Below are 12,519 nucleotides of genomic sequence, written 5' to 3' on the forward strand. Positions count from 1 at the left end.
TTTCGGTTCCTAGCTGGACAAGTGAAACCTAGACAATGGAGATGAATGGCATGTATCTCTTTCTGCTGGCAATAAAAGTCCTTGGGAAAGAGAAAGAGGGAGTGTAGTTCTGATGACTCCATGTACACATGGTTTGTAGCATAACTTTTCCTTTTCTGCACTTTCCACCTGAAGAGCAAATTTCTTTCATGGAAGAACCTGTAAGCTGCAAGGAAAAGATTAAAAATAAGGATATTGTAGGAAAGTGTATCCCACCAAAGTGCACTGAAAGACCTCTTGTCATAAATGGAAGATCTCAAATTACAGGTTTTTATCATATGCCACTTAAAATATTTTGTTTAGGGAATTCAGAAAAGTTCTGCAGGGGAGCCACATGAGCGGACCTCTCCCAGCTGTCTGTATAATCAGATGAACAGTAAGGGATGATCTTGGATAACTTGGCAAGATTTCCATTTTCTGGACATTTTTTTAAAGAGCAGGACAGAGGGTTCTCTATTAATGCATAGTAGCTTTACACTGAATACATCGTGTTATTATGTTATTAGCCAGGTAACAAACTTGTCTTCTGAAAGTCAAATGTCACCTTGAGTATGATGGTCAGGTCTTAGCAGGTCAATGTTGTGAAAATTAGGAAGATTTTCTTATGAGCAAAATTTAAATGAGTTATTATCTCTGTAGTTTAGTTACACTTACATATGTGAGTTTTCCTGTCTGTAGAGTAAAACTTCTTTTTTTTCCCCCAGAGCCAAAAATGAGGGATAAAAGGTCTGCTACAAGTCAGACAGGTTAGCTGGACTGTGCAAGATACTAAAAGATGCAACATTTTTTTGGAAAACCTCAAATTAAAATGTGTCTGTGGCAAACAGGATATCAACATCAGCATCTTGTTCATCTTCCTTCCTTTCTCATTATTATTCTTAATATTATTTTTAAAAGCTTTTTTAAACATCACATAGATTTGCCATTGCTATTATCAAAGCTTATTTCAAAATGTTTTCACTGCAGCAGTTCTGTGAAGGAAGGAAGTGCCATCACATGCCACTTAACAGGTTTGCGTGCCACCCGTTCTTTGGCTTCTGTGGTGCACTGGTATTGGTAAAGAAATGATGGAAGAACTACAATCAGATAGTTTTAAATAAAAACAAACTTACAGTTTGAAACTCTTTATGTTGTTCTTTTCTGCCAGGGCAGGAAGAAAAGGTGTTTTTTTAGTGGTCTCTTGGGAGGTAGCTAGAGATCTTCCATCTATGTGTGTACATGTTTGTTTCTTTTTTAACATTGCTTATGCTTATTTTGTGGATTTTTTAATTACCATAAAAATATGAGGTTGTCTTGCTTAGAGGGGTTTGTCAAACCTCTAAGATTCAGCTTCCCCTAACTATCAGTACTGATTCTAGCTGTCAGGTAGAATCCTGCAGCAAGAGAGGAAAGTTAGGATCAAACATACAGTGCTAAAAAGGAGAGAGCTACTTTTCTGTGAAAAGGGAGGAGAAGCCTCAAGTGTTAAATGCGTCCTTATGAATAATAAAAGACCAATATAAAGCATACATTTGTACTTCGGATTCCCTTCTAGCATGGATAAGAACTTGGCTTTTTAATGAGCCTTCTAAAAATTATTGTGACTTTTTTTCTCCTGTTCCTTGTGTCAAACTGGGCTAAACTGCTATTCTGGAGCTTGAATTGTCTAGATGAATCAGGAAAAAAATGGGGGAATGGCCTCCCTGGAATATAATGCTCATCTTTGTCCATCATAGCACATAATTACAGAGATCTGAGAGTCAGTGCAAGCCTTCCCACTGTATATGACATTGCTAAGAGCAAATCGTGGTTGGTGTTATCCAGTCCCAGCTTCTACTTGGCATTTTCTTAATACCTTTTACAAGAAGAAGGAGGAAATACATGCGAAAAGGTTATGTGTCATTGATTGCAGCTACTGATTTCAGTAATAAACATTAAATCTGGTAGCAAATATTTATAGTATTGGGCTCCAGAATAGAAACTGGTTTTAATATTGCTGCCATGCATATATTCAAGATATAATAGTGGTTTGTTATGGTGAAGGTGATTTGTTATTGGAAGGCTGCTACTTTTCTTGGCAGTGTTACTGTTTGGATGGATTTATAACAGAGGATGCATTTTGTCTTCTACAACAAAGTTTCTTTAGTAAGAAGTCAATGAGTCAGGTAATCTTTTCAATCTGATTTGATAATGAAGAGGTAACTATTCAGCTTTCTTAAGGAGAAGAATGTTTTTATGTATGTACACACAGCTGTGTTTTGGGGCGTGTTAGAAACAGTTGTCACTGCTATTTTGTAACTGAGAATCATTACATTATCTTTCACAGTAGATTTTGATGTCCGACTGGTTCCAAGAGCCCTAAAAAGTCAGATGTCTCTCCTTTAGCTATCAGTAGCAAAAGAGGCAATAGGAGAGTAACTCTATTCTTCCCATGCCCTTCTTCATTTCTAGACTTCCTTTTGTGGGACACTAATAAACACAAAAAGAGAGGGAGGTTTTAAGCCCTTTCAAAGAGCAATAGAAGTAATTGCTCTTTTTTAATATAAAGTTCATTTGCTTTGTAAATTTTCTCTTCATGTCCCCAATGTCATCTTTTATTCAGTTACCTATTTTGCTGTAGAACAAGTCAGCTAATCAAGTTTAGCTGGAAATATGGATTTTCTGTGTCCTAATAAACTACAAAAATGCTATTTTCAGTGAGTGATCCTTGCATGCAAAAATACATATTATACCACTCTGCCTTTTGTACATACTATATACTGTTCACAAAGTATTTGGGCATCCATCCCAGTGGTGGCCACTGTAAAGTCAGTACAAGTTTTGTATTTAAATACAAATATAGGCTTATTTCTTTTATACAGAATTGGTAAAAGGCCACTGTTTTGTATTTCTGCTTTTTCTTTAAACTACTGTCTTTGAAAAACAGTGGAAGAAAGATAAATTTGTTTTTCTTTTCATGAACATCAGGAACACAGTGTGTGACTGTCTTCATTCCTTGATGCCCTCACTAATATACATAACCAATACACATACACACATCAGTGGGAATTATGGATACCTGCCACCCTGTATTTGTAAAGCTTTTGCTCTTTATCCTGGTTCATCTTCGTTGCCTCAATGTCTTATCTTCCATGGTTTTATCTTTATGTAAGTGAAAATCAGACAAATCATTTTTAGATTTCAGAGCTTCGATGGCTCTCTTACATGACAGTTAGTTGTGGGCTAAACCTGAAGTTGATTGACTCAAATGGCAGTAGAAATATCTGTCCTTTGTACAGAACGGAATACGTGTGCCTTTTGCCTTTAATGGGACTCTTTTCTCCTCAGCTTAGAGAAACAGATGCAAACCTGGGGAAGAGTTCCAGGATTTTGACGGGAATGTTGCGAAGGTAAGGCCCAGGTAGGGACATTTCCACTCTCTTTTCTTCCTCTATCCTTCTGTGCCTTTATTTTCAGTTGTAATTCAACCTCATCATTTTGATGATGTACCTAACTTTTTTACATGGGCTGCTACGTAGAATGTCTTTGAATGAATGCTGGTAGCGAAGCAGGCATGGTTTGATAGCAGGCTTTAGTACAGCTATGGAAAGACTTTTCTATAGCCTGAGGGATTACCTCTTGCTCAATCATTTCTCATCTTTCTTTCTTTGTATTTGGTGGGGAGTTTTGTCTATATGTTCTAAAATTAAGCATTTTGATTATAATTTCCTGTGTTCCTTGTTCTTGAGTGATTTCAGTCTTTTGAGGGTTTTTTAACTGTTAGATTTTATGGGAGAAAGTTTGTAAATGTTTTCGGGCAGCGTACATTTGCACACAGTAAAAGGTTAAGATGATCAATTCTGCCTGAATAGATGGAGCAGACTCATTGTCAGACCTTGTGGGTTTAGCATGTTCCTTCCATGCTCACAATGTTATAAAAATTGTCCCTGGGATCAAAGTGAGGTGATACAGAAAGGAAAAATCTCCAACACCCCAAAAGTCTATGTGGGACCACAGGGAGGGAGTTATCCAGAGATTAGTAGGCACCTTCCCAGACAGATTTTGTTAATTAGTAGCATCTTTGGATACGTGTGCTTTACCCAGTGAAACAGCACCCAAGCTTCTCTGTCCATATTTCTGTATATATTCAGCTTCCTGTAGAAGAAAAGCATCCCTCTAATAGGTGGTGCTGAGTGCTATGAAAACACAGTTTTAAAGGAGTTTAGAGCATCGTCTCAAGTGTTCAGTATGAAATTACTCTTACCATTGGCTTGTATGTTGCATATTTGCTTAATGCAACTTGCTTGTTAAAAAAAAAAAAGAACATAAAGTTTTAGCAGAGTTGATTTGTCACTTCACTTGGAAAATATCAAAACCAGAATTTAGAAAGTTGTTCTTCAGTGCAAGCTTGATCTCTTCATTTCTTCTCAGAAAAATATCTTTGTTAGTCCTTGTATACCCAGTTGACAAAGGTTAAAATGACTGAACCTCATGCCTTCATTCCATGGATTTCTTACAATTCCAACTCCAAACTGTAACATATAAAATTCTCTGATTAAGAGTAATATGTAAATGACACAAGCTAAATTCAAAATCCATGGAGGAAGGAAGTGGCAATTGAAAGGGATGGTTCAGTGCCTGTAGACAATCAAAATAAACTATAAAAAAAAATGAACGAAAGAAAAGACACAACCAAACCCAGGTCTCCCCAGGAAGGGCTCTGCGACATGAGCTGTAACGAATATTCTGCATATGTCTCCATTTTGTCAAATCTCATTAAAGAGGTTTCTTGCTTTGTGTCAATTGAGCTGTCCAAAAATCATTCATCATTTTAGTGTAAAAAAAAAAATCATGCAGTTATTTAAATAATATCATATTAATGTTAAAGTTCAGCTGTCATTTAATAGTATGGCTTAATCAGACATAGCATTTAGGAAAAATAGTTTTTTCGGGCTTTACTTGGCTTTCAGGTTGGCAGATTCAAATAAGGATTTATGGGTTTCTAAACCAATGTATTCTTTCCATGTTTATGCTTGAGGTACCTCAGCCTTTTTTGCAGCACCCTGTAGTCGGTTATTTTCAATAAAATAAAGTGTCTCCTCATATTGTGTTTGAATACATTTGCAAGTAATTTGGAGAAGCTGAAACAATAACATATGCTGTAACCTTTGACTTTGTTTTGTGTTTGGGAATCACAGTTAGGAGTCCTAGTTTATAAGTGTTCTATAAGCCAAATGAAAAATATGATCTTTCTGAAATATACTTGGGCTCTTCTTTGCAGACAAAAGGATTATGTAGTCAAACACCACAATAGCATGTTTCTGTGTGTCAGAAAGGCACTGGATTTCATTTTTCTGTAACAAAAATCCTGAGCTGAGTCACCCATCTGGATGAAAGGCAGGTTAGGATTTAAGCTCAGTTCAGGTAAATGTGCCAAAAGCAATGCCTCAGCATAGATGCAACTTGCAGTAGAAGATTCTCAGGATGTTATTTAAAACCACGTAATAGATAGACCTATGGTGAATTTAATTTGTTTGCGACTGTTCAGTAGTGGAGTCTAGCATTATTCCAGCCTCAGCATTATCCCTATGTTGTTCAGTCTCAAGAATAATCATAAAATGCAGACCCCAAGAAATCAGCACAAATTAGATAAACACAACTGTAAGAAAAATAATTAGCACGGATTGGCAGTTGTGTCCTAATTTCTGCACACTTCAGTACATACCACACAATGTCTTACTTAATTACTGGAACCAATGAAGAAGAACTCTGGAAGACTATTCTTCACATCATTATTATACAGAAAAGGTAATGTTAAACTGAACATTGCTCAACTTAGTTGCTGCTCCCACAATATGTGTTTGCTGGTATGCTTGAAGTCATATGCCAGGTTAATGAGGTGTATGCCAGGCTAAGAGACTATGCCATAGTCTCTTGACTATGATAACACCCTATGCATCAAATTAATGCCAAACTATTTCTGGTTTTACAGTCTGGGAAAGGTAAAACAGCATCTCTTCTGAATCTGGCCAAATATATCAAGAGATGGCATATTTAGATAGCTAGAGGGCTAACTTACTCCCTTTGTATGTCCTAAATTCCCTGTCCATGTATTTGTACATAAAATGCTCCAGAGATGGGGGATAAAAGCAGGGACAGGCTTTGTAGGTTGCCAGAGGTCACTAGGGAAATCAGTGGCATAATAGGGACAGGCCTTTCTATACCAGTTTGCTGCTTTAGCAACTTTAGGTAGCTAGAGCTAGTATTGGAATTTGTTGCCTCCCCATATTTTGAGTGTTTGGGTATTTGAGTATTCTCACTTTGAAATGACCTATACATTCATAATTTGTTTTTCTGTAAATAAACCTACTTAGTCCACTAAACTATATATTCCACTCAGGGTATGGCATTGCAGTACTAGGATAAAATCAGCATGTTGATAAAGTCAAAGCATTAATCATGTCCTTTTACATGTATCTATAGCCCTGAAATCCTGATGGTTTATGACTCCTCTTTAAAACTGTGAGACTATAACACAATCACACTGTAATTTGAGTTAGAGAATTTTCAGATAATAGCTTTCAACATAAGGAAATGGCATCTTCTGCAGTCATCTGCAGTATCACAGTCTCAGACATTTATCCCTTGACCTCTTCCCCAGTGTGAATTGGGGAGCACACAGTGTGTCAGAAAGAAGCAGAAAAGAATATGTTCTGAAAGATCTTCAGTCTTTTGCCCGTATCCTAAGCCAATAACCTAGAAAAGCTTTTAAGAAAAGAATTTGGATAGTCTCCAAGCCACACACGGCCCAGTGGGAAACAAACAAAACTAAAAGTAACCAGATAAAAATCTCAGTAATTTGAATCTTTATCTAATTAGCAGATAAATTCTATCTACCTACCCCCCTCTAAATGTCAGAAAAATATTTCATAAAAAATAGCTACTACCCACCAGAACAACTTTTTATTTTGTCTAGTTCACCAGGAAATTTTTATGCCAAAAATTCTTTTAATCTTCAGATTTCAATCTTCTAAATTGTTAGCAATGATTCTTTGTGAAGCTCATGAACACATCTGCTCTTATAAGAGAGACTTTTAAAATGTGATTGCCAGCAGGACAGAGGCACTACCTCCAGCTGATGGAAATGAAGCAGTAAGTGTTCAGCTCTCAGGTGATAAATTATATGACTTGCCAATGGCTGCATGGCCAGTGTGACTACAATCAGAAATGAAATGCATGCCCCTCCATGCTAGTTGTATTCGAGCTTCTTCACTCTTCTTTCCAGGAAAATTCTGGTAGTCCTACTTTTTGCATCACTTCTAATCAAACTTCCTTGTACTTTTGAACTCCAGGATAGTCCAGACCTTACAGTTATTTCTCACCATTTCATAGAATCACAGGACAGTTTATGTTGGAAGGAAGCTCTAGAAGTCATCTGGTCCAACCTCCTGCTCAAAGCAAGTCTAATTAGAGCAGGTTGTTCAGAGACTTCTCCAGTCAAGTTTCAAACACATGCAAGGTTGGAGATACCATTGCCTCTTTAAGCAATCCATTCCAGTAGCAGTTGAAATTAGCAATTTTTCCAGTTATTTATGAAAAATTCCCAGCATCCAACTTGTGTCTGTTGCCTCTGGTACTAAGCAGAAGTGATTTAAAACATAAGTGTTTTAGAATTGGCCTTCAGAATTTGGGCCTGGATTGCAGTCATTCCTAGCAGTTCTCAAACAGCTTCAGCAGCTGTGAAGAGGCCCCTGTGTTCATTAGGCTGAGAGGACATTCGGTGTAGGCAGTTCTTTATACAGGGTGTGGGATGCTTTACCTCCACCCATTGACCTTGTTGGGTGGCCATTCAGTAGTGGATGCACAAGTGATTTATTTGGTTTCTCACACTCCTAGAGATGTGAATAGCTAATTATGTCTGTTCTGCCTTCTCTCTTGACTACAAAGCCCACATTTCCATACGTAGAACAGCAGCAGAGACAATCGTGTCGCTGTCAAGGCAAACCAAATCAAAGAGTTAGTTTTATCATTTTTTTCCCTATTTAACTACCACTATCTGTTTCCATCCCCAAAAGTCCATAACAAAAAAGATTTTCTTTTGAGCTAAAGCGTATCTCAGAATCAGTCTTACTAGGCCCTAACTGTTGAGTCTCTGCAGTTTTTTGGAGGAAGGTCTTCACATCGGAGATACGGAGTGAAGTTTAACATACAGTTAGACTTGTCTTGTTTTCATTCTAATAGAGCAATTCCTCTTTCCAGCAGGAACTTCGCATATTTGGTCTCAAGCCAAAAGAAGTTTGAGTAGAAACTGTTATAGCAACTTTTTGGTACATATATTTCTATTTTTACTTCAAGATGTATTTCTACACTGAAAATTACTGAAAAGGTAAATCCTTTAGCTACATGTCTGCTCCATGTTGAATATTTACAGCTGCAGCTGTTTACTTCAGTAATTTAGACCTTGATTCGTGAACATATGTAAGCATATGGTTAACTTAAACCAGAGAAGCAAATCCCTTAACTTGAGGGAGACTGAATAACGGGGGGTAATGAGTAGCAGAATGATTCTGGGTCATTTTTTGGGCAGCACAGCTTTTATTTTGCTCTTTGCTCAAGGCTCATAACAGAGCAAACCCTGTCCTTAATATTCCTGTTGTTAAATGAAAATCATAAAATACACATAGGGTATTTTAGTGCTTGTTACTGTCGGTGTAAGATTTTCTTTTTAAATTTCCTGACTTTTAAGCATTTAATATAGTTCCTTGATTCTTATATTATTGCGCATGTTTGTGTTTTTTATGCAACTAATCTTTATCATTGTGAAGTGTTGAATCTTTTCAGAAGGAAACTAATAAGCTTTGTGGTGCTGTTAATCACAAGATAGTCTTTGGATGAAGAATATATGGCTTGTTATTGAAGATTAAACCTTGGCATTAATTAGTACCTGCTTATTCCTCACTTTGTGTCTGACTTTAAAAATAAACCTTGTTTCTCTGTTGAAGTGATGGACAAAACATCTGGAAAGTGTAAATGTAGTGTCAGCAAAATTCCCATTCTTCAGCATTAGGAGTCCAACCAAAAAAACAGGAAATGTACCTCTAGGTCTGAGCAGCAAGAATTTTAAAACAGTATGGCGCACTGTGGGTTCCCTGTTCTCGAGTTAGGTATGAGGTAATCTGATGTATGTGAGATGCATTTCTTATTTTTAATAATCAATTGAGAGCCATTTTATAAACCATGCTCATCTTTCTTGGACAGTGTTCTGTATGTTGTTTCCAAAATGCTTTTGAAAAATCTTACTCTACTTTCATTCAGTGTTAGAAATGCTTTTCATTTCATGCATCAGAGAAGGTGCAGAAGTCTCCTGAGCTGTGTATAACCACCATAGCTACAGCAAGCAGAGTACACAGAGAATTCCAAACCACATATTGAAGGTACTGAGTGCCTCGCAGAATGGGACCAATTTCAACTTTGCAAGCATGTAGCTATGTTAAGTTTAATGCCACCATAGCCTTTGCAAACCTTCAGCTCCAAGAGCCTAAGTGATACAGAGTTAAATTTACTCCAAACTTGGGGGAAAGAAAGGAGCATAATGATCGAACTTTCTATTTTAATAACTCAAGTGCATAGGACTAAATAAGTCAGTGTTTTCATCTCCTTGCACCTAGGCTGTCGTAGAAGGATATGTCCTGAATTCACTGAGATAGAAGCATTTCTATTGTAGCATTGTTTTATTTTTCAGATTGTTGGAAAGCTTTATCCACATGTCAAGCTGCCTACACAACATCCATTATGAGCAGAGCTCTCAGCATTCTTCTGACAGTATTTCTAATTCTCTTTTTTCATTCCTTTTTAAAATGTACAATGGCCTTTGTTCTGTTCTCTCCATTCCCTCTTTTCTATCATCCGGAATTACTATGTCATTTGCCCCCCTTCTATCTACTTGTGTCCAGCTGAACAGCTGGAAAGAACATTATCTAAAGCACAGTTGTGTTTCTGCAGGAAAACAGGATCCCACTGGATAATTATCCAAGCTAGTCCTAGACTGCATATACCAAGAATGTAAAGTATTGTAATAGGCTAAATATCATGTAACCCTTTGTGATTGTTCTCTGTATTGAGATACGTTGACTACGATTAAGCAGCTAGAGCCTAAAAAGGTTCACAGTGTCATGGGTGAAACAAAAGGCATTTCATAGTCAGCGTTGTCATGTCTGAACCACAATAGATGTCCCATGACATGCTTTCATGAGAAGGCATGTCTTATATCAGCATAATCAGTGCAGTGCTTTCTTGCAGTGGTTACAAGTAGTTTCCAGTTGGATGAGTTCTCTCTGACATGATATTCTGGAATAGCAAAGGAAGTGAAAATATTTTGAATGTGGTGAGATTGTTTATGTGAAGCAGGGTGAAGAAGGGAACCTGCTAGCAAAAGCTGACATTAGTAATTGCTGAAATAATTGGAGACAACTCTTCAGAAATCAATTAAGTCAAACTCCTTAAGGACAGTAGTAAATTAAGGATCACGTTCTTGACACCACTCACACTATAACGGTCACAGAACAGTATAGCCAAGTTTTACACATGCCATTTACTACAGAGTTTTTAAGCCATAAATGCCTAAGTGTAACGATTTCTGAACACAGATCTGCATGATATTTTGCTACATGGGTCCTTTCATTTTAATCCACGAATTAACCAAAAGGAATAGAATCAACTTGGAAGTGATCTCACAAAAGTTCATCCCTTTGTGTTAAGCCAGGATTGACTGTCCCCATTTCAATCCTGGCAGATATTTGATTTGCCTGCTCTGCACTGTTGAACATTCCCCATCTCTTCAATTAAGCTGTTCCAAGTTTTCCCTAACGTTTAGAACAGATCTTTCTTCCCGGGCAGAGAAGAGAACTTCTATGTGCTGCTGTGTTCGAGGAGATTTCTGTGCGCTGTCATTGACCATGACTTCTGCTGTGGAAAGAAATTTGTGCTGAACTTCTCAAGAATTAGAGAACATAAATAATAGTGTACACAATTTATAGTTTCCAATTTTCATAAAGCCAAGCCTTTTGATAGGATTCAGGAATGTAAAAATGGAAGACTTGGATAGTGTTCTAATAGACAAATGCTGGAAGCTCAGCCTCTCTAAACAGTAGCTTTACATGTAGATGTCACTGAGCTTTGCAAATAGAGCCACCAAAATGAAATCATTCTTGCTGATGCTTGGACTAAGACTAGGCTGTATATTAAGCTCACTCAGAAGTTTTAACTTACTTCTCCCACTCGTGCCCGCAGGCACACCAGCATATTTGACAGATCTGGTATTTGGAAACAAATGGTGGGAATGGGAATTGTTTTGCCTAGTCTTCTGTCAGGTCTCTGCAGGAGCTTTGTTAATCTTTATCAGGTAAAGAAGCTCTTCTGTGCATTCTGAGTATAATTTCAGTAGCACTTGGCACTTTTCTTCCGACACTTGATTGAAATTGTCATGTTTTAATAAAAGCAAAATTAATTCAGCTTTCCAGCACAATTCTGATCACACACCAATGATTTTATCTTTAAGAAAACAATGAAGTCATCAAACTGATTTAAAACTGCTGTGGTATCGGAATCTTGTCCTTATTAGCTAATCTTTTAGATTAGATCATTTTCAATCTCATAGTAGCAGGTCAGAGTTTTGGCTCTGCTCAGGAGACATAAAGAGATTAATTGACCAATAACTGGAACAAAGGAAAACTCAGGATTTGCTGGGTACAATTTTTGTTCAAGTCAGTCACTCAAGTTCTATCACAAAATCCAGGACCTTGCAAGTATGAACTTGCAAGTCATACTTACGTCAGTAGTTTGGTCATCCATAGCCCTGGTATTGAGTGAGGATCTCTTTTAATTGGAGCAAAGTTTGTTTGGGGAGGGATGTTGTTTGTTGTTGTTGTACTTTTAAAAAGAAGGCCATAAGTGATGGCCGTGGGAAATCAACAGCAAAGGAAAACCAGGATCCCTTAGAATTTGTTGCAGATAAATTAGTGCTACTGTGGGACAAAAGCAAAGCTGAGAGAGGATTTGTATCTTTGGGTAGCATGTAGTTATGTTGTACCTTTAAAACTCTGCAGAAGAAATGTTCATAGTTTGCTAATCTGCTGAGCATCTGCCTGAAGAATAATGAAGTCATGAATGGGAAAGTGTGGCCTTAAAATGAGAGATCGTGTAGTCTACTTCATGGTAGGAAGGATGAAAATTTGCTAATTTTGGCTGGATCTTTAACTAATATGGAAGATTTGAACCTAATCAACAAAGCAAAGAAAAGTCAGCGTGGAAATTGAGCAAAATGGGGAAAGGAAAAACAATCTTACCATAAACACTGAGATTTATGTTCTCTACATTTGTGTAGCTCTAATGTAATTCATTGAAAATCATTGAATTTTTTTACAGTAGTATCTGCAATAATATAAACAAGGGAAAGATTCTTGCAACCTGCTTGCTTCAGACAAACTGTTAAATTTTCAGTGCTAGTGCTCCTTCAGTCTCAGA

The 12,519-nt window shown here is 37.2% G+C and overlaps 1 protein-coding gene across 4 annotated transcripts in view; it reads left to right on the plus strand.

Moving 5' to 3' along the window:
- Window positions 1-12,519, plus strand: part of VTI1A (vesicle transport through interaction with t-SNAREs 1A) — a 278,533-nt gene that overhangs the window by 166,640 nt on the left and 99,374 nt on the right. For 2 of the 4 annotated variants that reach the window (XM_030488676.1, XM_030488678.1), the window contains one exon: window positions 3,346-3,418. In XM_030488676.1, coding sequence (XP_030344536.1) covers window positions 3,346-3,411 — 66 coding nt within the window. In that variant the 3' untranslated portion in view covers window positions 3,412-3,418. The remainder of the gene's footprint in view (window positions 1-3,345; window positions 3,419-12,519) is intronic. The other 2 variants (XM_030488674.1, XM_030488675.1) reach the window with 1 other exon arrangement.

Source organism: Strigops habroptila, chromosome 5 (assembly GCF_004027225.2).
Source record: "Strigops habroptila isolate Jane chromosome 5, bStrHab1.2.pri, whole genome shotgun sequence".
NCBI lineage: Eukaryota > Metazoa > Chordata > Aves > Psittaciformes > Psittacidae > Strigops > Strigops habroptila.